We start from the raw sequence: 27,780 nt of genomic DNA, 5'->3' as shown, positions 1-27,780 counted from the left end.
ATTACAAAGGAGGGAAAAGGTCCTTTTTTGAGAGATCTAGTATACACTACATGACCAAGAGATCAATCATCAATAACAGGACAAATTTATTACATGATGTGATGCACCAGGAAGCACACTCTATGTACTCTTATGTAATATGTCTTGTCAAAAATGTTTAACATGGATTTAATTATGAGGAAACAACTGGTGAAATCCAGAAAGTGAGATATTTTATAACAAGCTTTGACTCTTCAAAATTAACAGAATGCTTTGGTTGGATCTTGAATTGAAAAAAAAAAAATATATATATATATATATATTTTTAAGGACAGTTTTTGTGTCAGTTGGGGAAGTTTAAAAATGGACAGTGTAATAGAGAACATTTCTGAATTAATGCTAAATTACTTGGGTATCATAATGGTACTGTGGCTGTGTAAGAGAATATTCTTGTTCTTAAGAGATAAAAGCTGAGTTATTTAGGGGTAAAGCATCATGCTGCTTCCAATTTACTTTCAAAAAATTTAGAGGCCGGAGTACAGGTATAGATAAAGCAAATGTGGCAAAATGTTTACAACTGGTGAATATAAGTGAAATAAAGAATGGTTATCATCATATTTATTTTTCAATTTCTTTGTAGGCTTAAAATTTTTCAAAATAGAAGTTGGAAAAGGAAGGGATAGAGGGAATATAGCAACTCCAGATACATTCTTGTACAATGGCAACAAAAAAGGAAGCTCTCTCCTCTCTGGGTTTCTTCTCAAATGGGTTGCAAAGCCTTTCAGGGAACCACCCCTCTGGTTCCTGCCCCCGGCAGAGAGCTCATCATATTTCATTGTATAGATCTAATATTATCTGTCTGACCTCATTTCACATTTAGCTTAGTCCTAAAACTATGAAGCCACCTATAATGGAAAAAAAAAAAAAAAGCCAGACTGGCCTTTTCCTATCTAACCAGTGTGAAAACCAAGATCTAAGCTGGCATGTTTCTCCCAAATCATCACTAAACCAGATAATCTCCCCTATTCTAACCAAGCTATCTATATAGGGCACCGATGACTGGGGGAGAGGGATTCATGCCTCTTACAAAGGAGATGTAGGCCTACTCCACCCCACTTCAAACAAGACACAATCAAAGTTGAAGATTTTAACTGTTACTACTCTAGAACCTACTCCATTCTGCATTAACCAACATTTTATCTGATAATGAAAGTTACAGTAGCATTTTTTATTTTTTAATTTCTTGAAGAAGATATCTAATGTTAGGTGCAGATGAGGTACGAAGAGCACTGAACTAAGGAATCATCAGGCCTGAGTAAAAAGTTCTAAGACTGACCCTGCAAGTGGCCATTTCCGCCTTTCTCCTTTTAGTAACAAAACACCCTGATACTCCCCACCGGGGGGCCCTCCATCCGCACCCCCAGCAAAACCACACACACAGTTTTAACAGGAAAGCAGAGGTTACATTTCTTGGGCTCTTCTAAGGCCATGTGACCAAGTTCTGAACAACGGGGATACGAGTGTAAAGTTTCCACGGCACATCCTTAAAAAGCAGCTCCTTGTCCTCCTCTCTGTCTCCCTCCCAAGGGCTGAACACAGATGTGAACCAGATCTGGCCATGCAGATAAGAGCAATATCGAAGACATAAAGACCTGGGGTGCCGGATAATCCCAGGAAAAAAAGCAGCTTATCCATTTCCGACTCCTCTCTACCACTGGTGGCTTACGTGAGAGAAATAAGCTTCCAATTTGGGGAACCACAGGGTATTTGGATCTTTTACAGCAGCTTGGTCTATAATAGCTTGTGTGACTCAGGGTACTTTTCTGGGCCTCATTTTACTGGTTCACAAAACTGAGAAGAATGATATGAACGCTATTAACTTCTTTAGCTGGCTGTTATTTTCTTTTGTTTTAAAAAACTAGTATATACATTTAGTAAAATAAAACACTGAAGTTTTATATATGTTTAAATAAATGGGATGACGTGAAAACACGCTGCACAATTTATTTATTTATTGGGTTTGTTTTTTTTTTTTTTGCTGTACACGGGCCTCTCACTGTTGTGGCCTCTCCCGTTGCGGAGCACAGGCTCCGGACGCGCAGGCTCAGCGGCCATGGCTCACGGGCCCAGCTGCTCCGCGGCATGTGGGATCTTCCCAGACCGGGGCACGAACCCGTGTCCCCTGCATCGGCAGGCGGACTCTCAACCACTGCGCCACCAGGGAAGCCCAACGCTGCACAATTATATACCCTTTCAACAAATAATTACAAAATGCCCACTGAGTGTGCCAAATACTGTTACGTGCCTGAGATTATTCAAGATGCTAAGAATAAAGTGGTAGAAATAGAGTTCAATGCCTCATGCGTGAAAACTTTAAACTTGAGAGAAAGCCTATAATAAGCAAGCAAACAATAAATAAGATTATTTCAAATAATAATGCGGGTGAAAAAGAGGAATAAAAGCAGGTAACACTGAGTGTACTTTGGGGTTGGGAGGGGACTTGAGTTAACTTACACTGGTAGTAAGGCCATGCGAAAATTTGGGTAATGTACATTCCAGGTTAAAAAGGCAAGTTGAAAGCCTTCAACAAGAACAAGACTGTGTATGTGTATGTTCATGGAACACAAAGAGGAGACGACAGAAAAGATCTCAGAGGTAGGCAGAGGCAGCCTGGTAACTAAGTATACAAATGGTATAGTACTAATATCAGGGGATGAGTGCTCCTGATAAAAAGAGAGAAAAATTATTACTCCCTTAATTCTGTCTTGGTTTCAGGAATAAGTGATGTTCCCAGTAGAAAATTATGAACTTAGTTGCCCTGCAATCAGTAACTGACTATAATCTTATTTTATTCACTTTGGGACAAACATTTCAACTAATTAAAAGTGATTTTAGAAGTAGAAAAAAACCCTTAAAAGTCATTAATATTTAATAAAGCTCAAGCTTTCTCTTGACATTTTAAAGATATGAACAATTTCACATATGCATTCAGTCAACAAATATCTCATGAGCTTCTACTATGTATGCAGACACTGCTGCAGATGCTGAAGGTAGCACAGTAAAGACCTGGTCCTTGCAGAGTTTAATGTATCAAAATACACTTCAAAGTTTAAAAATTATAATAGTAAATTTTTTAAAAACTCACTCCTTTTGGCTGATTCCTTAATGTCTAAAATTTGGTTTGAAAATAGTGTCTTTTACTTTAATTTATCTCATTTTTTGTTCTAATTGAGGGAAAGATTCCACAATTTTCCAAGGTTTATAGTATATGGAGAATAATAGTATACAACATTAGAATTTAAATATGAGAAAACAATTAAGTCTACCTTTACATTAAAAGAATTAGAAATATGAATTCTGTGAATTCTCCTGTTCCATGGCAGAGTGATTACCAAGTGTCCTGCCACATGAAGGAAACAGAACTATATTTATTGATCTACCTGTTAAACATGGAGATTCCAAACACTTCATTAACTCTTCCCTTTAGATCCCACTAAAATGACAATAAATGAATAAAAACAGTTTAAGACAATAAGAACAAAGGAACATGTAGGGAAACAGCAGAGGACAATAACAAATGTGCTGGAAAATGGAAAGCAGGTAACTTAGCAAAATAAAGGAAACTGAAAACTAAAAGCACGTGGAGGGGGTTGCCAAGGAGAGACGAGGAGATTCACTCCGCAGACCAGAAGATTCACCCCGCAGACCGCAGACCATGCAAGGGGCCAGCACAGGACAAGTGAGACATGGGGCTCAAAACAAGGCTACCGGTTGAAACATCTACATAAGATGCAGAGAAGTCCTACTCTCAAGGAGAGAGCTATTTAGTTTCTGAAGAACCTGAGCCAGAGAAGATATCGGTTGGAGCTGAAGGCAAAGTACCAAACTGAAAACGAGATCAAGTGAAAGGATGCATACTCAGCAATGAGCTGACCTTCCTGGCTCTCAGGATGCCAGCAGCCAGGCTTAAGATATGACACCCCACACACACACCTGCCTCTGAAAGTGTTCCTTCTGTTGAGACGCTGAGAATCCCCGGCTCATCACCTTACAGTGAGCCCACCAGCTGATTCGCTGTCAAAGGAACTCAAAGGAAATGGAATGCCAAGATTAGATTGATCTTCTCAAAGATACTCCATCTACAAAACAGAGATTGCTGAAAAAGGAATACTCCACAAAAAGCTTTTAAAAATATAATAACTGAAATTGGAAAAATCAGTGAAAGAGTTGGAAACAAAATTGAGGAACTCTCCCAGAAAGAACAAAATGTAAAGATGATGGAAAATAGAAGGGAAAACACCCCCACAAAAACTAGAGGATCAATGCAGAAAGTCCAAGATTCACATATTAGGGGTTCCAGAAACAAACAGAGAAGAAAAAAACTAAAGGAAATGAATCTGCAAGTTTAAAGGGGCCAATGAGTATTGGCGCAACTAACGAAAAAGACTCACACCATAGCACATCGTCCAGAGAGGAAAATAAAATAGTGTGCTACAGAATAGCAACAGGCTTCTCAAATGCAACACTGGACAGTAGCAGACAGAAGAAATGCCTTCCAAATTCTGAGGAAAAATGATTTCTAATAACCAGCCAAACCCAAAAATGTGAAGGCAGAATAAAGACATCTTTTCCAAGCAGGTAAGATCTCAAAAACTACCACCCATGAAATCTTTCTCATGACATACCAGATGCTGTACACCACTAAAATGAGGGAGTAAACCAAGAAAGAAAAAAACATGGCATCCAGGAACAAGGAGATCCAACACAGGAAAGGCAAAAGGAGTTCCCACGATGGTGATGTGAAAATGGTAAGAACAAAGGAAAATCCCAAGGCTAACCAATAAACTTAGAAAACACCCAGAGTATCAGAGGGACAGAGCTCAAGACAAAAGTGAAACTGGTAGAACATCCAATGTGCTTCAAAACACTGTCAGGAGAGCTAGTCTCCTGTCAGAGGATTTGAGGGTGATTCAGTGATAGATTCACAGAAAATGAAGCAAATCACTTCAGACTGAAACAGCATGATGGAGAACTCCAGGGGTCGAGGGGAGAGAAAATAATTGATTACCTGATTCTTTTGACCATGTAGAAAACTATACTGAAAGGCTACTGAAAGGTGTAGAAAGAAAACAGTGATGGTAGATTAAAACAAAAAAACAACAACAGATGGAAAATCACGGTAATTATTATCCCTAGAAAAAACAATGTTATAGCAGAAAGGATATAATCATAATTCATTACCTGGCAGTGTGAACAGTATTTATATGGACATAATAATGTCTACTTTTGTATTTGTTTCCTATGACCGCTGTAACAAATTACCATAAATTTGGTGGCTTAACACAACAAAAATGTATTTGCTTACAGTTCTGGAAGCCAGAAGTCCAAAATCAGTTTCACTGGACTAAAGGTATTGGCTAGGCTAGCTCCTTCTAGAGACTCTATGAAAGAATATGGTTTCTTGCCTTTTTTGAGCTTCTGGAGGCCACCTGCATTCCTTGGCTTGTAATCCTTTCCTTGCTTCACTTCAACCTCTTGCTTCTGGTGTCACATCTACTCCTTCCTCCTCAGATCTTCTTATCTCCTCCTCTTTTCCTTACAAGTACCCTTGTGATTACATTTAAGGCCTAGGAGGATAAGCCCAAATAACCTCCCTGTCTCAAAAAAATCCTTAATTTAATCACATCTCAAATCCCTTCGTCATATAATATTCACTCATTCCCAGGGTTACAAAGTGGGTATCTTCTTTTGGGAGGGGGAGGGAGGCATTATTCAGCCTGTTTAAACTCACTCTAACATTGGTTTAAACAATAATAATGGTACAACCATCCTGAGGAAACAGAGCAGGAGCAGTAAGAGGGGCAGAATAGAGCTCAATTCGTAGCTACTATTTATACCTGAGGATGTCTAAAATTGATTAAGAGCTGTATGAGCATCTCCCTAGAAATAGGAAAACAAATACCAGAAGAAACTGCAAGAAGAGTTTGAAGGGGAGTCAAGGTGAGGATAGGTGAGGAGAGACAGAAAACTATTAATCTTCCTCAAAAGCATTTTGAAACTAATGACTTGTTAAATTATGTACATGAGCTATATGGATAAAATGAAAATCAGCCTAAAACAAAACTAAGATTAGGTGGCCGGGGAGGGAGAAAGCCTTACTGGAGACTGAAAAGGTCACTCAAGGCTAATGAAACAAACAGAAGAATCACAAACATAAAAATTAAAAGGTTAGTCATTTATACTTATTGAAACCTGTATTAGAGATTATGAAACAACCAATTAAGGAGTTAAGATTTCACTTCTTAAACTCATCCTTTTCACAGCACTGGGGGACAATCTACTTATAAAAGCAAATTAGCAAAAGCAAGCCTATAAGTATAGCAAGATCTTGGCCTGCGCTAAACTGAACTTGCAAACATGGATTTAACCTAACAATTAGGGATGGCTAAAGTGTAGTGTACTATGATGCAACCTGTTCTTTTAATAGCTAGTACAAAGCTTCCCAGGAGGTGTTTATTCATTTATTGAACAACTGTTAACTGATGTGAGAAGAGCACAATGGATCTATTCAGTATGTCAGAAATGCTGAGTAAAAGAATTAAGAGACTACCGTACCTGTTCCCCTTCCCCTAAAAAAGGCTATGAACTGCCTTGGCGCTCAAAGTGTGGACCACAGACCACCAGAGCAGCAGCAGCAACAACACGGCCGTCACTGGAGCTGGTTAGAAGTGCAAAATCATAGGCTCCACCCGAGATCTACATGCAGAATCATAATCTCCATTTTAACAAGATTCCCAGGAAATTCGTAAGCACATAAAGCTTGAGAAGTACCTGTATTGGGCTAACACCAACCCTCTGACAACGAAACAGCACACCTCTGAATAAGGAATGGAGGAGAGAAATAGGGTGCTCACTGGTACAATAAAACTTGCTTTCTCTTCAGACGCCTTTTTTATGAGCTATCCATATACTCGTCAGCCTACTCAAGGTTTGGTAAAGCATTCAGATCATCACAGAAACAGCTGAGAAGTGGAGGAAAGAAGAGTGGGAAAATACTTATAATATAAAAGAATAATGTACTTATAATGTTGCCTTAGATTGGGGCGGGGGGTACCTGATAGGGCTTTTTTAGAGCCTCAGTAATTAGGGGTCAATACCTGTAATGGGATTTTCCTGATATCACACCTTCAGGTGTCCCAAACTCCACTCTTACCTGCTCAGGGAAAATGAAACTAATGGTGAAGGATGCTTTGGGCTCTACTGCCTGTTCCAAGTTCCCCCTCACTCCCGAATTATATTATTCCTGAGAGAAGATGTAGAGTATACAATCACAGGGAAGAACAAAACACTGGAGGAACTTGAGAAAAATGGGAAGATGCAAAAAATTAAAAAAAAAAGCTTGAAATTTTGTTGCCCCACATTTTTTTTTAAACTTCTTTACTGGAGTATAATTGCTTTACATTGTTGTGTTAGTTTCTGCTGTACAACAAAGTGAATCAGCTATATGTATACATATATCCTTATATCCCCTCCCTCTTGCATCTCCCTCCTACCCTCCCTATCCCACCCCCTCTAGGTGGTCACAAAGCACCAAGTTCATCTCCCTGTTCTATGTGGCTGCTTCCCACTAGCTATCTATTTTACATTTGGTAGTGCATACATGTCCATGCCACTCTCTTACTTCGTCCCAGCTTACCCTTCTCCCTCCCCGTATCCTCAAGTCCATTCTCTACGTCTGCATCTTTATTTCCTGTCCTGCTGCTAGGATCTTCAGAACCTTTTTTTTTAGATTCCATATAAATGTCTTAGCATATGGTATTTGTTTTTCTCTTTCTGACTTACTTCACTCTGTATGACAGACTCTAGGTCCATCCACCTCACTACAAATAACTCAATTTCATTTCTTTTTATGGCTGAGTAATATTCCATTGTATATATGGGCCACATCTTCTTTATCCATTCATCTGTTGATGGACAGTTAGGTTGCTTCCGTGTCATGGCTATTGGAAATAGTGCTGCAATGAACATTGTGGTACATGACTCTTTTTGAATTATGGTTTTCTCAGGGTATATGCCCAGTAGTGGGATTGCTGGGTCATATGGTAGTTCTATTTTTAGTTTTTTTGAGGAACCTCCATACTGTTCTCCATAGTGGCTGTATCAATTTACATTCCCACCAACAGTGCAAGAGGGTTCCCTTTTCTCCACAACCTCTCCAGCATTTACCATTTGTAGATTTTTTGATGATGGCCATTCTGACCGGTGTGAGGTGATACCTCATTGTAGTTTTGATTTGCATTTCTCTAATGATTAGTGATGTTGAGCATCCTTTCATGTGTTTGTTGCCCATCTGTATATCTTCTTTGGAGAAATGTCTATTGAGGTCTTCTGCCCATTTTTGGACTGGGTTGTTTGTTTTTTGATATTGAGCTGCATGAGCTGCTTGTATATTTTGGAGATTAATCCTTTGTCAGTTGCTTCGTTTGTAAATATTTTCTCCCATTCTGAGGGTTGTCTTTTCGTCTTGTTTATGGTTTCCTTGGCTGTGCAAAAGCTTTTAAGTTTCATTAGGTCCCATTTGTTTTTATTTCCATTTCTCTAGAAGGTGCGTCAAAAAGGATCTTGCTGTGATGTATGTCACAGAGTGTTCTGCCTATGTTTTCCTCTAAGAGTTTTATAGTATCTGGTCTTACATTTAGGTCTTTAATCCATTTTGAGTTTATTTAGGTCTTTAATCCATTTTGAGTTTATTTTGCCACACATTAATTTTAAATTAGTCAAATGAATGGGCAAAGTGCCAAACCCCAGCCTGACCCCAATCCTGATGAAATTAATCTTCCCACTTCTGTCTTTGGATTTCCCAAATTCCTAACCCAAGCAAACTACAGTTGTAGTCATTAATGCAACATACACTTACTGAAAGTGCCTGTAACCTGCCCCAAATTTCAAAACCAACTAGATTTTTTTTAATTTAACGGGCTCATATAGGCTTTCATTCTTCTGTTAATTGTTAATCTGCTAGCATTACATAACTAAATAAGTGCACCTACTAAATCTTCTGAGCACTTATTATGTGTCAAAACTGAGCACGCACATACATTTAATCCTCTGAATAACAAGGCAAGTCTATTAATTACCCCCATTTACAGATAAGAAAACACACAGTAGTTCTCAAATGTTTGTTTCCTTACCCTTTGGCCTTCCTTTGCCTGTCAAAAACAAACAAACAAAAATCACTTCTTTTACAAAGTTTTCCCCATCTACTCTTGACCCAAATTATTTCTTCTTTGTGCTTCCATACAACCTCTCTCAGGTACAATATGATGGGGGGGGGGTGCTAATACATATGAATAAGAAAGACAAGCACCCCCAAAGAACAACAGACAAAGGACAGGGCCAGAATCTACACACTTAAACCCACACAAACAAGTAAGTGGAAAAGATTTTTCTGAATGGTAGTATTGTGCCAGACATTGTCAACAGGTCAGGAAATGGGCACTCCCATTTACTGGTGGAGGAAGGGAAACCCAACACCACCTTTCTATGGCAATTTGGTAATACATACCATTAGCCTTAAAAAAAAAGATCACACCTTTTGACTATTATGTTCTACTGCTAGAAATATACCCTAAAGTAATGATAAAATTCTCACAAGGATGTTCATCATAATTTATAATAGCAAAAATCATAAACAAATGAAATGTCCAAATTAAATATACCAGACATCCAATTAAATAACATACAGCCATTTATCTTCTGAAATGTTAACTGGGAAGAAGGCATAATACAAAACTATACGTGTAATGCCAGCTTTGAAAATATACATTCACAGCAGAAAAAGGACTGTACACTGGAAAGATCTATGCCAAAATGTTAATAGACGTTATTTTAAAATGGTGAGGTTATATGTGGTTTTATTTTTTTCACTTACTTATGATGGTTTTGAAGTCAGAAGAAACCAAGGTTCATCCCCTGGCTCCCCCACTTACCAATTGTGTGACCTTGGTCAATTTACTTTATCTAATCCTTGATTTTCTCATCTATAAAATGAAAGTGGTAATACCTATCCTCAGAGATTAAATGAGATAATGCATGCAAAATGCTTACACTAGTAGGCAATCAGCTAAGTTTTGTGAGCACTTTTTTTTTTTTTTTGCGGTACGCGGGCCTCTCACTGTTGTGGCCTACTCCCGTTGCAGAGCACAGGCTCCGGACGCACAGGCTCAGCGGCCATGGCTCACGGGCCCAGCCGCTCCGCGGCACGTGGGATCTTCCCAGACAGGGGCACAAACCCGTGTCCCCTGCATTGGCAGGTGGACTCTCAACCACTGCGCCACCAGGGAAGCCCAATGAGCACTTTTTAAAAATATATCAACATTTTATGTTTATATTCAGAAAGTTATTTTTCCTTAAAGAATAAAAATCTGTGACATTAGCAAATTACCACATAGCAAGAATCTGATAAAGCTGTATTCTCATCAACTGAGCAGTATACAAATGAGGACATTTTAGCATTTTAAACAATGTTAACCAAATTCCCAAGAAATTCATCTGAGAATTAGAGATGGTGGATATGTGAACAAAGGGACCTATGTATTTATTGAACAGTCAGAAAGACACAGTAGAAAAAAAAATTAGGTCCTTGGGATCTAGCCTACTCTATAACATCTACTATAATCTTAATTAAATAATCACCAAAAAGACCAGGTCACTTCAGACTCTACCAGGAACAGTAAGATTCAATTCCAGAAAGCTCAAGATCTAATTTAATAAGGGGTAAGACACAGATCCCAGGTATCAATGAACCCAAACTGTTATTTTTAAAGACTTTGATATCTTAGACATTAATAATTATAAATTTTACTTAGCTTTATTGTACACTAATTGCACACCTAGATGCACATCCCAAACATATACAACCTTCTCAGCAACTCTTCAGGCTGAAGATATAGAAATCACAGACCAGTTAAAAGAAATTGGTAGCTAAGGGGGCCTACAGACCTTTCCTATCATGGATTTCTGGAATATATTTTCCTCTTTTAAATCTAAAATGATGAACATGCTCCATTAAGTTAAAAACATGCAAATATGCAATACTTCCGGAATAACATATAAGAAATTTGTGACAGTATCTCTGGGGACACAGAACCTGGGAGAATGGGGTAAGAGGGAGACATGCTTTCTAGGTATACCTCTTGTACTGTTTGTCTTTACCACTGTATATGTCTGTGTGTGTGTGTTTACATTAAATTCTGGTTAGTAAAATACAAAAATAACTGCCTCATGTTTGGTTTGTAAAAAAGATATGCAGACTAGATTTGCTTACTACAGTGGAGAAAGTCAGATGTAGATGTCGTCTGTATGAGAAGTACTACAAAATGAAAGTTTTTTCTTTTGTAAATGGGAGTTTTTAATTGGCTGTAGAAATTTTTTTAAGAAACAGAATCCTACCTTGTCTCTCCTGTTTATTTTTTAGTTTATTAACTATTATTATTTTTTCAAATTCAGTGTACAAGTCAGCAGTTTTTACTGTATTCACAGAATTTTGTGACCATCACCCTTATCTAGTTCCAGAACATTTTCATCACCCCTTAGAGAAACGCTGTACCTGTTGGCAGTCACTCTCCTTACTCCCACCCTTCACGAGCCCTAGCAACCACTAATTTACTTTCTGTCTCAATATATTTGCCTATTCTGGACATTTCATATATATGGAATCATGTAGTATGTGAATTCTGTGACTGGCTTCTTCACTTAGCATGCTTTCAAAGTTCATCCACGTTGCAGCAGGTATCAGTACTTCGTTCTTTTCTGTGGCTGTTTAATATTCTACCGTATGGCTACATCACCAGGTGACAGACATTTGGTTTGTTTCCACTTTTGGGCTATTACGAATAATGTTGCTACAAACATTCGTGTTCAAGTTTTTGTAGACACAGGTTTTCAATTCTCTTAGATATATACCTAGGAGTAGAATTGCTGGGTTACACAGCAAATCGGTGTTTAACTTTTTAAGGAACTGCCAAATTTCAAATGAAGGTTTTGAAACACAGGATACAAAGGAAAGGGACAAAAGGGCTTGTAAACTACCACAAACATTTGCCTGGAGAAATCTCCAGTTATAATCATTAGTAAATTCAACTCATGACCATCTGAAAACACTGAAAGACGTATTTATGTCTTAAAAAGACTTGAGACATGCTTAACAAGTATGTGTTAATAACAGAATGCTCCCAGAGTAGAACTGAACATTCCCAACTTAAAGGACTATAATTCTAACAGTAAAGAAACTTCCAAATAACTTCAATTAGCTCTCACTTTATTTCCATGAGTCCTTGGGCATCAGTTACATAAATAAAATACAACACTTCAAAGTTATAGTGGGGTTTTCTTTCTAGTTGGTATTGGATTTTCTTACCATCATAGCTATAAATAACATATACAAACATCTCCATATGCCTTCAACCTATACCCGTGACAACTGTCATCTACTTTCACAGAATAAAGGCCCTCCAACTGATAACAGCTTATTTGCAGTTAACTCTTTCAAAAATGTGGAAAATGCTCATGTTATGAGCCCTCAGAATTAACACTACTACTTAATGTTATACACTACTAGTTTCTCTAAAGCATAATTATAGACATCTCATAAAAGAAAAAAAGAGACTTGAGATATATGTGATTCTTTGAGCAACCAAGTAGGTGTACTACAACACCATCTCAATATCAAGCAAAGTCAAGTCAACTTGGAAAAGGGGAAATGATTTACTACTCATATCCCAGCATTACCTATAAAAGTTTTACATACGATTAGTCAAGGATCTCCTGGTGACATGAACTGGTTAATACCAAAGGCTACAATGTGTTATGGAGAATGCTTATTGTAATAAAACTGACCTTCCTTAATATACTTAAGTGATGGACTCATGTCTTCTATTTCTCTCACATTCTCCAAAATATTGGGCACTCAAAAAGTACTTGTTGACTTGTAGATGAATACCTAAGGTCTCACCCTAGCACCATTCCCTATGAGAACCAGAGATTTAGATTTAATCAAATAGTATTTTTTTTTAAGCTGAACCACACAGAAGCAACGTGGGAGCCTAAAAAATAGAACAGTTTTACTAACTCATAATCTTAGATTAACATTGCTCAACCTCTTGGAGCTTCAGTGCCCTTGTGTACAAAATGACAATAATGTCTACCTCAAAGGCTATTGTTAAGAAACGCAACCTTGGTTATTCCTTATCTACAATTTCATTATAAAGAAATGCAATGCAGTTATCAAATTTTCCTATTATGGTGAAGACTTTGCCTAATTAAAGTACACACAAAACAACATACTGACTGTCTTTACTGTTAGTTTTACAGTAATGAAATGTGACTTACAAAATCTATGGGATTTTCTATTTTTAACCAGAAACTGCAAATGAGGTGAAACTTTGGTCAAAAATTTAGATTTTGCCTAACCTTATCCTGAAATAGCCTACAAAATAAAGTAACCCAGTTCTTGTCCTCAAACTGTTAATCTGGGATAACAGACTTGTATCACAGCAGTACCAATCTGTATTCTTTAATATCCTCTAATCTGATACTTTCATGTTCTGCTTAGGGTTCTTCCTGTCCACCTCCAATCACTTACAGAAAGTACTTATAGGATGTTCCTCCCCACAGAACCCCAGCTATATATAAAAAGGCTAGAAGTACACAATAGCTAAGAGGTGGAAACAAACTAAGTGTCTGTCAAAAGATGAATGGAAAAACAAAATGTGGTATATACATAAAATGAAATCAACCTTAAAAAGGAAGGAAATCCTGTCACATGCTACAACATGGATGAACCTTGAGGATATGAAATAAGCCAGTCACAAAAAGGCAAATACTGTATGATTCCACGTGTATGAGGTATTTGAACTAGTCAAATTCACAGAAACAGAAGGCACAGTGGTGGATACCAGGGCAGAGGAGAGAATGGGGAGTTGTTTAATGGGTCCAGTATCAGTTTTGCAAGATGAAGTTCTGGAGACCTGTTTCACAGTAATTTGAATACAGTTAGCACTACTGAACTGTACACTTAAAAATGGTCAAGATGGTAAACTTTATGTTTTTGTGTTTTTTTACAATGAAAAAAACATAAAAACATTAGGGAGCTAAAAAGTACTTCACTTATCTGCTGCTAGACAAAAATAATTCTTGTCAAGGGGAAAAAAGAAGACTATGAGCAGGCCCTTCCCCACTACCAATTCTTATAACCATTTCTAATGTTGCATCCCTACATAAGGAATCTGACAAGAGTTACTGATTGCCTACAACAGCTTGTTTTCTTGAAATACAGCCTTCCCAATCTATTAGCCAACAGAAAATATTAAAGATTCCTCTTATGCTATCTTAAAAACACATCTACTCCAGGCCCACAAGACTCTCACCTTGTGGTAAACTGGGAAAGAAAAAAAAAACAGACGTGGGGAAACACCAAAAAGGTTGTTTCCACTTTCATAGGCAGCTGACCTGAAACTACAATGGCAAGTTCTAAAAAGTAACATTGTTCCAGATTTTCAAATAATTTTAAAAATGTTCCCACCAATCCCTTTTACCAACTTCGGTTTCTCTCTTAATACAGACTACTGAAGAAGAATTTAGATTCCTTCTGAATGAAGTATAAACAAGCAATCAGATAAAAATCCAATATACTCTGTAATATTTTTACCCATGGTTAAGGAGACAGCAGTTTTTTAATTAAAAAAAAAAAATCAAGATGGGAATACACTAAAGCTGTCAGGTCCAGTTAGAAGATTCATCCCTCTAATATTATATCAGTAACAGTAAGTACTAACAAGATTCCTAAGAAAGAATACCCTTTTAATAGTCTAAAAACTATCGTTACCATATAAAATATCCTTGACTCCTCCAACTTAACCATATAGGCATATAATCACAGACAAATTTTTAGATTAAAGCAGAGGTTCTTAAACAGGGTCATTGTTCCATGAACCCCCTTGAACTGGATAAAAGAGATCACTCAAGGACTTCAGAAAAGAAAATTCCAGTTGATATCTGAACATTCAGAGAGAAAGTCAACCTACAGAAACTAAAATTACAAGAGCCTGACCCTTGGTATAGTGGCACACAGAAGCACTCAATAATGAATTGCTAGGAATTCCACATATGCCACAGGCAAAGATCTAGATGACATTTTAATCAGCTACAGCTAACATTAACTAAAAATGTCCATATTAATAAAAAGTTAGCTATTTTTAAAATAAACTCAATGTTTATTTAAAAATGTTTAAATGTTTAAACATGGATGGAAAATTGGTAAAGCTAGTTTTAAAAGTCCTACATACTTCGACAATTTTTTTAAAAGGGTAGAAAAGTAGCCACAAAAAAACCCTGAAAATACTAAGCAATAAATAGTTGATACTGCATTCTTCAAATGGGAAACTCAGCAACTATTTAAATATAGAATTATGCTGCATTTTAAAGTAGAATTTAAAGAAAAACACTGTTCCTTCTCCTTTCCTCCCTTTAGTGGTTAAGAGTTGAAAATAGTTACCATGCCAATTCTGTGACTTTCTTACAAGAAAAAAGTAACACATCAAACCACTACATGTCGGGTTCAAAATAAAACACAATGTCAAGGGCACCAACTCATTTCTAATGACCAGGCAGCCAACCCAGAAATGGCACTAGACTAGGCTTTAAGGAATTTAGTATTCCTACATTAAGTATTAATGATAGCTGGACCTCAGCAGAGATAGTGGGAAAAGCCCTGAAACACTGAAGGCAGATTTAATTTGGTACCTAAAGAACAGCAAGGGAGTAAGTAGGCTGAAACAATCTGAAGTCATAGGAAAGCTTTAAATACACATGCACAAAAGCAGCACTTTATGATTCTTTCTGATCACTTACAGTTCATGATTTTTTTTTGTTTGCGGTACGCGGGCCTCTCACTGCTGTGACCTCTCCCGTTGCGGAGCACAGGCTCCGGACGCTCAGGCTCAGCGGCCATGGCTCACGGACCCAGCCGCTCCGCTGCATGTGGGATCTTCCCGGACCGGGGCACGAACCTGCGTCCCCTGCGTTGGCAGGCAGACTCCCAACCACTGCGCCACCAGGGAAGCCCCCATGAGATTCTTTTAAAGCAATAGAACAATGAAATTAACAGACTAAGCCCACAGTTGTGAGGTATTTCTGGATGGCAGGATTTCCTTATACTATTAAAATCTGAAGACCTCAAAGATATTTTAAATTTTCAAATACCTACTTATTTAAAAATGTAATAAGCGGGGACTTCCCTGGTGGCACAGTGGTTGAGAAGCTGCCTGCCAATGCAGGGGACACGGGTTCGATCCCTGGTTCGGGAGGATCCCACATGCCCCAGAGCAACTAAGCCCATGCGCCACAACTACTGAAGCCTGGGCGCCCTAGAGCCCACGTGTGGCAACTACTGAAGCCCGCATGCCTAGAGCCCATGCTCCACAACAAGAGAAGCCACTGCAGTGAGAAGCCCATGCACCACAACGAAGAGTAGCCCCCACTCGCCACAACTAGAGAAAAGCCCACGTGCAGCAACGAAGACCCAAAGCAGCCAAAAAATAAGAATGTAATAAAAAGCCCTACACATTAACAAAAAAGTTATAAAAAGAAAAAAAGACTATTGCCCCCCCCAAAAAAAATCAGTGAGAAGAACGGCATTGTTTTACATTGCTGCAAATCTTTTTAATGTCTGACTTAACAGAAGATGCTGAGGTTCTCTTAATTGCTTCTGCATCCAACATACTACACTATGTTGTGTAGGTTAAATATATGAAGAAATCCAGTCTTAGGTATGTAGTTGGGAAGGGAGGAATAGTTTCCTTTTTTTTTTTAAATAGATGTTGACTTTTTTTTTTAAGCTTTATTTATTAAATTTTATTTATTTTTGGCTGTGTCGGGGCTTAGTTGCAGCATGTGGGATCTTCCGTTGCAGCACACAGCCTTCTCTATAGTTGTGGCGTGCGGGTTTTCTCTTCTCTAGTTGTGGCGCACAGGCACCAGGGCGCATGGGCTCTGTAGTTTGCAGCACATAGGCTCTAGTTGAGGCTCTCTAGCTCAGTAGTTCTGGCGCAAGGGCTTAGTTGCCCCGAGGCATGTGGGATCTTAGTTCCCTGACCAGGGATCAACCTGTGTCCCCGGCATTGTAAGGCAGATTCTTTACCACTGGACCACCAGGGAAGTCCTGGGAGGAATAGTTTAATAGGCTTTTCAGGTACTATGGATAACTCTTTGATACTACAGCAAAACTCAACACGTGATAGTTTCTTAAAGGTTTGTGGAGTCTGAAACCATACCAGTTGTCTGTTATATTAGAATCCAATGCTCTATCTTGCGCTTTTACTTATGCATAACCTTTTAGCATCACAAGCATTGGCCATTAAGTTATGCAGATTTTCCAAACGTTGACACATTTCATTACACAGTATTAAAAATCACAATCATTAATATTACTACTGATCTCATCTGAAATATCTGTAAGTATTCAGAAGTTATCAAGCTCAGGAGATACACATTTTCCAAAACTTTGAGTTTTGCTTGAAAGCTCAGATTTTATCATGGGCAACAAATACTGTCCACTGAGGTAACAGATTCACCGTTCATTTGAGAAAATGTCTGCCAAATATACAAGTCTGAGTAGTTTGTCAGTAGCTCCTTCTAGTAAAAATAATGTTCCATGAAAAGAGCAACTACTTCAGCTTGAAACAAACAATTGCACCCATACTTTTCCTTCAACCACTGTACTCTGTCTGGTCTATAACAGAATGGTATAAGTGTACTTTCCATTCTGTCAAACAGAATGTTTAACACACATGTACTCAAGAGTCAAGACTTTCAATAGCAGAGACTTGACAAAATTACTTTTTACTGTTTCATCAAAGACATTACGTAAAACTGGCATTTTAAAACTGCTGGTACATGGCAATGAAGATTACCATGACTACTGGTACCATTTGGTGCCAAGGCCTTGATACATGCTAAGTTGCCTGCAGATTTACCAACCCTTGCTTTTGTACCATTGGTGCAAATGTCAACACAGTGAAAAAGGCAAATATTATCATGAAAATAGTTTCAACTTCAGAGACGTTCTGACACAGTTGAGGGGTTGCCAGACCACACGTCAAAATGGAATAAATGATCACTGTTTTGACAGTGGTTACAGACCCCCTGTGACCAGAAAAATGCACCTACGTACAAGCACACACATTACAACTTTACATACAACATCAGAAGGTTCAAAAACCCCTTATCGAATGTCCTAGCTTAAGAATTCCATTAGCAGAAGATTCAGTAAATCTCCAAGTTGGATTTAATTACTTCAAAACAACAATAATCTGCTTGGCATTACAAATAAACTCTAAACAAGTCACATTCCAACAACCTCAAACACCTTCACCTAAACTAAAAGAAGCAGCTCAAGTTTTTAAGTAAATAAAATTACATTAGGGAAATTTAAAGGTTTGAGGTAAGAATCCCAGCTCTACCACCTGCTCAAGGATACAGTTAGTAAACTAGCCTTCCTAGCCGAGTTTCCTGTCTCTATGGAAAAACAACAGCATCTATTTATTTCAAAGATTAATAACAATATCAATAAAGCACCTAAAACAGTACCTGGCACATAATTGAGAAATCTAATTTATATATTACCAGACTTTACTTCTCTTTCCTTCTACTAAGGAAGCAACTTGCAGACCTTTGATTACTCAATTTTAATTTCCATTATCACCTAAGAGAAGGGAAAAGAGACTGTAATTGAGAATATTAGCTAAAACATCTATCTCCAACCCTTTAATTTTCCTATTTAACAGCATAAGAAGCTTAAAATAAAGTTTACCTTTCTTTCTGCAACTCAACTAGGCAAATATAGATGTATAAATACGTAATATACGGTAATCTTTTTACTGATTTAATAAAATTAATTCTTTCCTTCAGTCTCTCATCATTCTGCTTATTCCACAATCTTCAAAAATTTTAAAATATAGTTCACTAAAAGAGAGTATTAAAAAACATCTAAGTGTAATTTTTGGTTTATTTTAGTAACCTGAGACAAAATGCCATTATCTCTTGTAATTTTTTTTTTTTTACCAATAAAGGGGTAAGAAAAAATTTTTAGCATCTTAAAAGAAAACAAGGATACTGCCTAATACTAGATAAATATGATCATTCATGTTATTTAATGGGCGAAGTTACACTACTTTAAGTGATGATACTGCATTAGTACCAGACTTCTGTCAGCAGTAATGCTAGTGCTGAGAGAAAGATGTGTGACATGTGAAACAAGGTAAGAATGTTAACTAATACCTTTGCTATGAGTCATTACGTTTTGGAATACAGCTGATGTGCCAATATTCTGAAATTTGCAAAACATGGGGTTCTACTATTTTCTTCTACAAATTGACCCTAGTGCCTAAATCGAACATGCATACTACTCTAAGAAACACAGAACACAAATGATCTTAAAATCTATTTATATTGTAGCATAAAACATACTGAATGGATTTAAAACCCTCAAATTTTGTGTGATACCCCAAAGATTATTTGCTTCTCAAATTTTATTTATGTCCTTATTCGGGGAGTATTTAGACTCTCCCAATCAAAGTTTTTTTTCCAAGAACCAGTCCACAAGTCTAAGTCCAAAAATAAACAGGAAGCAGTGTTGAAAAAGATGCAATACATCTGGATCCAAGTTTCACTGACTTCTTGTAATAAAATCATACCCTAAAATAATATCCTATAAAAGAAAGTTTAAGAATGTCAAATATGGAGATGAGGAAAATTATACTTACATTAATTAATGAAAATAATAAAAATTTATTATTTAATACTTAATATTAAATAGTGAAAATTTGCATTAAAATAATTAAAATAACCAATATTGGTTAATTTTTCCTTATCTTTCACCCAAAATTACACACTTCAGATTATCCAAGTGTATTTGAATTTTTAATAATTTTATTTTCACAAGTAAAATTTGAACAAATTAACAAATTATCAGAATTGCTACTGCAGAAAATCATGAGGAAAAATTCCTTACTGTTTCACATTAAAATGATGAACTTGGTTTTCTAGTTTGTTGAATCTAGATTTTAAAAACAAAACCAATAATATCTCTACTAGTAAATAACAAAGAACTGGGAAGGAGTCAAGTCATGCCAAGTTATAAATGGGACAGCACTGGCCACATGTTGATGTTGGGTGATGGGAGTTCATTATACTATTCCATCTTCTTCCTGTAATGTTCAAAATCTCCATAATGAAGTTTTTTAAAAAATTCAAAAAGAACTAGGCAAATTAAAAAACAGGCAATTATTAGCTTCAGGGAAAATGAAGGGCTGCACAAGAAATGAGCAACACTACAGTGTAGTACAGCTCAGTAGAGAACATCTGCATCCTCGTAACAATGTAAGCACTGACTTCTAATTTAACCACAACATGTGATGTAACGCTGGGGCAAACGCACAAAAACGTCAACAGCTTAATCTTCATCTACCATGGAAGGAAGTCAATTGAAAATGTCTAAAATTGAAAGAAATAGAAATATAATTTTATTCACAAAAAATGTAATTAAGCCCAAGGGAAACAGCTAGAAGAAGGGTTCAACATAATTGCCTTTAGGAGAAGGGCTAAGGAGGATTAGGGAGTGAGTGTGGAAGGGATTGCCATTTTTCATTCTAAACCCTTTAGTACAGTATGGGATTTTTTAAAAACCTTTTTCATTGTGAAGTCTAACAAATACAGAAAATCAAAATCAAAACAACAATCTTCAGGTTAATCAGTTATTACAAACATTTGTACAACCACCATCCAGGTCAATTTGCCACCCCATGAGCCTTCCCAGAACCCCTGGCAATCACAACTGCCTATCACTGCTTAACGATAACCACTATCCTGGCTTTTACAGTTAATTACTTTGTAGCTATTCTTTATAGAGTTTTACCAGCTTCATATGTGTCTCTAAATCTATGGTTTAATTCTAAATGTTTTTGAACTTTATTATCTGTGGAATCAAAGAATATGTATAAAACATACACATACCATTTTCCTCACTTTGGCTGATGAGAAGTTTTTAATAGCCTTTAAAGACAATTGCCCAGTTTCCTCATTCTCCTACTCTCCCTTACTCATCATAAATATTCAAGTAATAACAATAGCTAAACCCTTATTATGTGCTGGGTTTCTGTTTTAGGAATATTAACTCATTTAATCATCAAAACAAAATCCTAAGACAAGTTTTACTGTCATCCTCATTTTACAGAGGGGGAAAACAGGCACAAAGAGGTTGAGTTAACTTGCCCAAGATCACACAGCTAGTAGGTGACTGGGCAGGATTCAAACCATGGACTTTGTGCTCTGACCTACCTTCTCATGGGAGAATAGCTATCAATAAAGGAAAAACTAAAAGTACAGGATACGATAAAATGTTATTACTGTTAACTATGAAGGTTAAAATAAAAACTACATGAGAATGATTTTAGTGCCTCATCCTTCTCCCAAACAATTAGTTACATCAAAGGTAAACTACTTAAAGTGCCTGAAGAGCCGTGTGTGCATAGAATAAGTACCCCAACACAGGCTGTAACTGTCCTGAAGGGCTTACATGGGCCAAAAGACAATGAGAGTATCTGATCAAATGTCAAAATTCTGTCTTAGTTCTGTAATGTTATTTAAGGAAAAATTCTGAGCCTTGAGTAACTAAGTCCACTGTCTTATTTTTAAATTAAGGCCCCCAGAAAGTCTAACATCTCAAACAATTTAACTTACCAGTAATAATAATGTGGGGCTGTCTCTTTTCTAAGACATCTTTGAGAGTTAACAAGATTAAGAGTACAAGAACAACCGAAATCACCTACTCCAGTTCTGTTTTCTTAAGGCTAAGCATACTGGAACTCAGAGGAGTACTTACCAGAAGTGACATATACTAGTCTGTCGCTAGGATAGAAACCCAAGGTCTCCTCGCTTCTTTCTACTACACGGCTATATACCATCAGTCCACTTACAAAGCTGCCAAGTAAATAAACTCATGATTGCCAAAAGTATGTCTCAGTCATGCTACCTTTCACCCATACTTATCCCCCTTCATAACCTCATTATAGTAAATTTTCTTCCTCCATTCAATAAATACTGGATACCTACTGTGTTCCAGGCTTTCTCTTAAGCATAGCAGTTTATCTATAGAATGTCCCACATACAGCTTACAGTACAACAGTAGAGGTTTGGGGTACTAATATTATAAATACAAAGTGCTATGAAGGTAGATTCTTAAAATACTCCCAAAAAAGGGAGATGAGTAAAAGGGTTACAGGCATGACCTGTAGGATAAGTATGATTCTGATAAGAGAACTGTGGCAGGAGTATCAGGCCTTCCAAGGTAGGAACAGCAAAAAAAAAAAAAAAAAAAAAAATCACGAAGTCCCCAAAGTAAGAGTGTACAGGACTTGTGTGAAGAACTGTATCCATTTAGCTGGATCGTAAACCACACTAGCAAATAAACTTAGAGAAGCAGGGGCCATACCAGTGAGAAGTCTCACATTCTATACTAAAATATCTGAATGTAATTCATAAGCCTGTGGATACAGTGACCACTAAAGATTTCTGAGGAAAATAAAACTGGGACGGCATTTAAGATTAACTTAGAAGCAAAACATGACAAGAAGCAGGGAATCATTTAGGAAGTTAGAGCAATCCTGATGAGAGATACTGAGAACCTTAACCAAGGTAAAAGTGGGTATGGAAAGAAGATTAAAGCATTACAGAAGTAAAAAGGGTATGCCATGACAGCTGAATACATGTAGGAGGGGAAAGACAATTTGGTGCCTTTGATGAAAAAGAACTTAGGATGTACTGTTAACAGAAAACAGGCAAGCTAAACTAAAGGTTGAGCCAGATGTAACCCATTTAGAGATTATAATCTAAACCAAGGGGGAAATGTATTAATCTTACTTTATTTCAGAAAAGTAAACCTTCTCTTAGTAAAATAAACATAATAGACTATGATGTGCAAACTACAGTATGCAAAAAACCCAAATTAAAGCTGCATAATTTGAAAATTGGGTGCTTTTTATACTTATTGCATTTCTATAGACATAGGTACTAGAATAAATCATGTTTCTATTAAAATATACATACCAAGCTTCAGGATAAGATACTAGGAATGCACTGTATGTTAAAAGTAATATTTAACAACCACAGATGAAAATTATTTAATGAATCAGTTGCAAAATGCAGTTACTAAATATTAGCAGAAGAAAGTTACCACTGATCCATCATACATGTCACAAACTATCATTTGGTTCAGTTAAGTTTGGAATCATCAATTTCTTCTGATTAAATCAAATGCATGTGGTCTTTGCCTGTTTAACAGTGAACTACGCACAGGGTTTGTATTCTAGACACCTTGGAGCCCTAGTGCTCAGCATTTAGGAGGCCCCTAGAAGATCTTTGATAAAGGGAATAAATGGACATCAGCAAAGGAATGTTTTTCAAGTATACAGCACTTTCATAACTTGGCGAGTATTACACAACAGCACAGAACTAATGATCCAATATCTGAGTGCCTACTGTTCAATAGGTAATGGAATTACAAAATGAGTAACACATGACTCCTCCCTTCAACTTAGGATTTATTTCTCTGAACAAGCCAAACACCACAGGCTTCATCAGAAGACCCTGATTTACACTATTTGTATGACCATCAGTGAGTCTCTTAACTGCTTTAAGCTTCCAGTTTCTCATCTGAAAAACAGATGAGGATTCAATAGAAAGAAATGTGAGAGTGCTCTGTATCAGAAGTACAATGTATGCCAGTTGGCTCCCCACACAATTCAGCAAACTGATCAGGTACTTAATTAAGAATGACACTGAGGACTTCCCTGGTGGCACAATGGTGAAGAATCAGCCTGCCAATGTAGGAGACACGGGTTCGAGCCCTGGTCCGGCAAGACCCCACATGCCGCGGGGCAACTATGCCCGTGCGCTACAACTACTGAGCCTGCGCTCTACAGCCTGCGAGTCACAACTACTGAGCCCGCGTGCCACAACTACTGAAGCCTGCGGGCCTAGAGCCCGTGCTCCACAACAAGAGAAGTCACCGCAATGAGAAGCCTGCGCACCGCAACGAAGAGTAGCCCCCGCTCGCCGCAACTAGAGAAAACCCGTGCGCAGCAACGAAGACCCAACGCAGCCAAAATTTTTAAAATATAAATAAATTTTAAAATTAAAAAAAAAAACAAAAACGAGTAACACTGACACAAGCAAATCCAAGCATTCAACTGGCTCAACACAAGGCCATCATCCTACCGTGGCCTTGGAAAAACCCTCAAAACAAACAGTACACTGACCGTAAGTCAGAAATAGGATCTTATTATGAGGACAACACAATCTAGAGACAGATAATTTATAAATTTTCACTAGACAAATTTTTGAAAATTAAAAGTACATATTTTAATTATCTGAGTATTAGAAAATTCCTACTGTAATTCAAACACACAATACTATTAAAATTCAAACTTTAATATTTCTGAACAATGAAATAATAAAACTACTTTATTGAATATAATGTCTCCTCCATCTCAAGACTTCCTCCATCTAAGACCATCTCAAATGAATGTAAAATCCTAGAGTTTCAAAACTAGAATTTTGAAATACACTAATAAACAAATCTGGGGGAAAACTAAAGCTCTTCCACTGATCAAATCCAGCTTCAAAATACACAACAATAAGCTCTCCAGAAGACATGCTATATATCTATAACACCGTTATTTTCTTATCCACCTAAGTTAATCTTTATAAGACAATTAAATGCATCATTTGAGCCAGCATTTCTTCACAGAATATGCCAATCAACACCACACTCTCATAGTAGGCAAGTCCAAAAAAACTAAAAATCTCCCCTCAAAATGGAAGATGCTATCAAGAATATTTCTGAGCTAAATATTGATGGCACCTAGTTCAACTAAATTATCTAAAAGCAGTGTACAACCATGAAAATGCACCACCATTTATTTGTACGTGAAATTTACACAGCAAGGACACCTTTACCGCATGGACCTTAGATTTTTCTTGTGACGGTTTTATATATATCATCATCTAGTGCTCCTTATTTTATTCAGAAAAAAATAATAATAAAACACGGCATAAGTAATAAAAGATTTAAGATTATCTTCCAGAAAGGTGACTTTTAAAACTGTTCTTTCCCTGCTTGGACAACAAACATAAAATGTTCTTAAACTAGAACAGACTCAGCTGAAAGGAAATCCTTCAGCAACAGAGATTTTGGAAAGATTCTATATCCAAATTCTGCATTATTAAATGCTTTCTTACCTTCTGCTACATCATCATCTACTGCTCCTTTCACCTGAGAAAAACACCACTGAATATCATTCCCTCCTCCAGCTCCTGGAAAAAGAAAACATACCAATTAAAACTGAGTCCTACTCATGTTTACTCTCATAAACAGAGATGGCATCCATAGTTGGCATGATACTAACAGCCTGGTACTGCCCACACATACAACCACCACCCCAGAGCACTAATTTGGAAAAAGGTTAGTCCCCAATAGTTGGTACTGCATTAAAAAAGAGAGAGAGATTCCAGGTCTGAAATATTTAAAGGCCATGTACTATCGTTACCACTGTACATCAGTTCAAAAGTTCCCTTCCATTTTCCCTTCCCCTCAAACACAGTAAAAGCCTTACTTCAAGCAAGACCTACCAGAAAAAAGTAAATACCGAAAGTTAAAGAGTTTTCCTTTAAGGCTACAAAAGGCGGCAGGAGAGGTAATAAGGTTAAGCTACCATAAAACACGGAACGAAGAGAAAACTTCAGGAACATTACTGCCTGGGTGAGGAGCGATGATTCATATGAACCCTATCACCACAGCGCACATACAGCAAACACAACATCACCACCCATTTCTTTGCAGTTCATTACCAGCAAATCACTGGCTCCAGAGAGGAAAAGAAACTGAATTGAATGTTGGTGAAGAGATTGCCAAAAGGAAGCTTGGTTTGCCTCCCTTGACCTAATCCGTCAGAATCCAAAGGACCTGGCAAAGAATTAATTTCGCTCATTTGTCATCATCTTGTGCAGAACAATTTTAATTTCACTTAATCATTCAACAAGGCCAAAAAGCAACTTATGCATAGCAAACCCTAAGTCAATCCAATATGTTAACTTTTTTACAGGTTTAATTATCTATCTAAATATTGATAAAAGCACGGAAAACTGGTTTAGTCCCTGAATGTTTCCATTTCACTGCCAAGCAGGGAGGGGGCAATGTCCTGGATCTATGGAGAAAGAAACTGAATCTAGATCTAGGACTGATTCTACTAGATGAAGGAAGATATTCAGCAACACCAAAATATACAAAAATAATCCTCGAAGCAATTACCTTTCTCTTCCTTCACCTCCATTCCTTGCTAAATATTCCAACCTGGTTTTCTCTCTGCATCTCCCCCCCTCCGCCCCAAGCTTTTACCTAAATCTCTCTCCTCTTGGCTATTTATATCTCTGAGCTCCACAACTATTTTAACTAACTCCATGAAACCCTTTTGGGAAAAGGACATCTGCACAAAAGCTAACATGCAAAACGGAAAGTTAAAATTACATTTTTCACGCAACTCGCTGTATTAGAGGCCTTGCACTCTTTGGACCTAAAGGGTAAAAAAAAAAACGAAAGGGAGATGGTTCCAGACAAAAAAAAAAAATTCAGGCTTACAGTCTCAAAAATATACGTACCCACAGTGGAAAGAAATACACGTTATGTCCCCATTGTATTTCAACTTATAAAGCACTCTTCCTTCTCAGTGCAAAATATATTTGTAGGAACACCCAAAAAGGCTTGCAGCAGAGAGAAACATAGGAACTAAAGGAAGGAAGAGCCGCAGAAAAGCCCCCTGGGGGGGCGGGGGCGGAGGTTCCACCGGGTTCCCAAGCGCAGGGACGAATCGGCACTCGCCCCTACCCCGCCCCACCCACGCCTTACCCCTCAGCTCGCCGGCACACACCCCACCCCCACCCATGCCCAGGCTCCAGCCCTCCAGTTCAAAGCCATTTCGATACCACTGCGACCACTCGCCTCTCCAGAACCCGCCCCACCCCCACCCCAGCCCACTCGACCAATTCCCTGAAATCCCAGGGGTGCCCCGTGGCTCTCCGAGAGGCGCAAGCAGTCGCTAGGGGGTGATGGAGGGAGGAGGAAGGAAGCGGTGCCTTGTCAGTGGAGAGGGTGATTTCTCCTTTACCTGCCATGTTGCGCTGCAAATGGTGACCCTGCTGGGTTCCTCGGGGTCTCCGCTTCCTGAACTCACCCCCCTCACCTGGGGATGGGGGGGTAGAGACGGCGGATGGCGGCGGATGGCACCTGTGGGGGGAGGGGGCGGGGGTCGGGGGAGAAGGAAGGAGGGGCTGGCAAACCAGCCGGCGGGATGGTGGATTTCACTCTTGGTCTTCCCCACTCTTGCTCTTTCTCCAGCGGCGGCGGCGGCGGCTACGACAGCGACGGCGGCGGCGGCAGCGGCAGGGCAGGCGACTCCACTTTCAAAATGGCGCCGGCTGGCCTGGCCAGTGACGTCACCAGGAGGGCGGAGCCGCAGGCCTGGGCCGGAGGGGCGGGGCGGGGCGAGGGCTGGAGCGAGGAGCGGAGGGGGAGGGGCGGGGAGCGGCCCGGCGGGCTCCTGGCCCCGCCCCTTCCCGCCTCGCCCCGCCCCTTCCCGCCTCGCCCCGCCTGCTGCGTCCCCTCCGGCCTGGCCCGCGCGCTCCCTGTCTCAG

The 27,780-nt window shown here is 38.4% G+C and overlaps 1 protein-coding gene across 1 annotated transcript in view; it reads right to left on the bottom strand.

Annotated features, from left to right (window-relative positions):
* The window catches only part of PPP2R2A (protein phosphatase 2 regulatory subunit Balpha), an 84,422-nt gene extending 56,925 nt beyond the window's left edge, over window positions 1-27,497 (bottom strand). The window contains exons 1-2 of the mRNA XM_082843284.1: window positions 27,255-27,497; window positions 25,333-25,407 (exon numbers count right to left, since the gene is read on the bottom strand). Of these exons, the coding sequence (XP_082699410.1) occupies window positions 25,333-25,407; window positions 27,255-27,261 (82 nt within the window). The 5' untranslated portion in view covers window positions 27,262-27,497. The remainder of the gene's footprint in view (window positions 1-25,332; window positions 25,408-27,254) is intronic.
* Window positions 27,498-27,780: the final 283 nt, after the last annotated feature.

The sequence above is a fragment of the Leucopleurus acutus genome (genome assembly GCF_964270905.1).
Source record: "Leucopleurus acutus genome assembly, chromosome: 7".
Taxonomy (NCBI): domain Eukaryota; kingdom Metazoa; phylum Chordata; class Mammalia; order Artiodactyla; family Delphinidae; genus Leucopleurus; species Leucopleurus acutus.
This window is presented reverse-complemented; position numbering and strand designations above follow the sequence as displayed.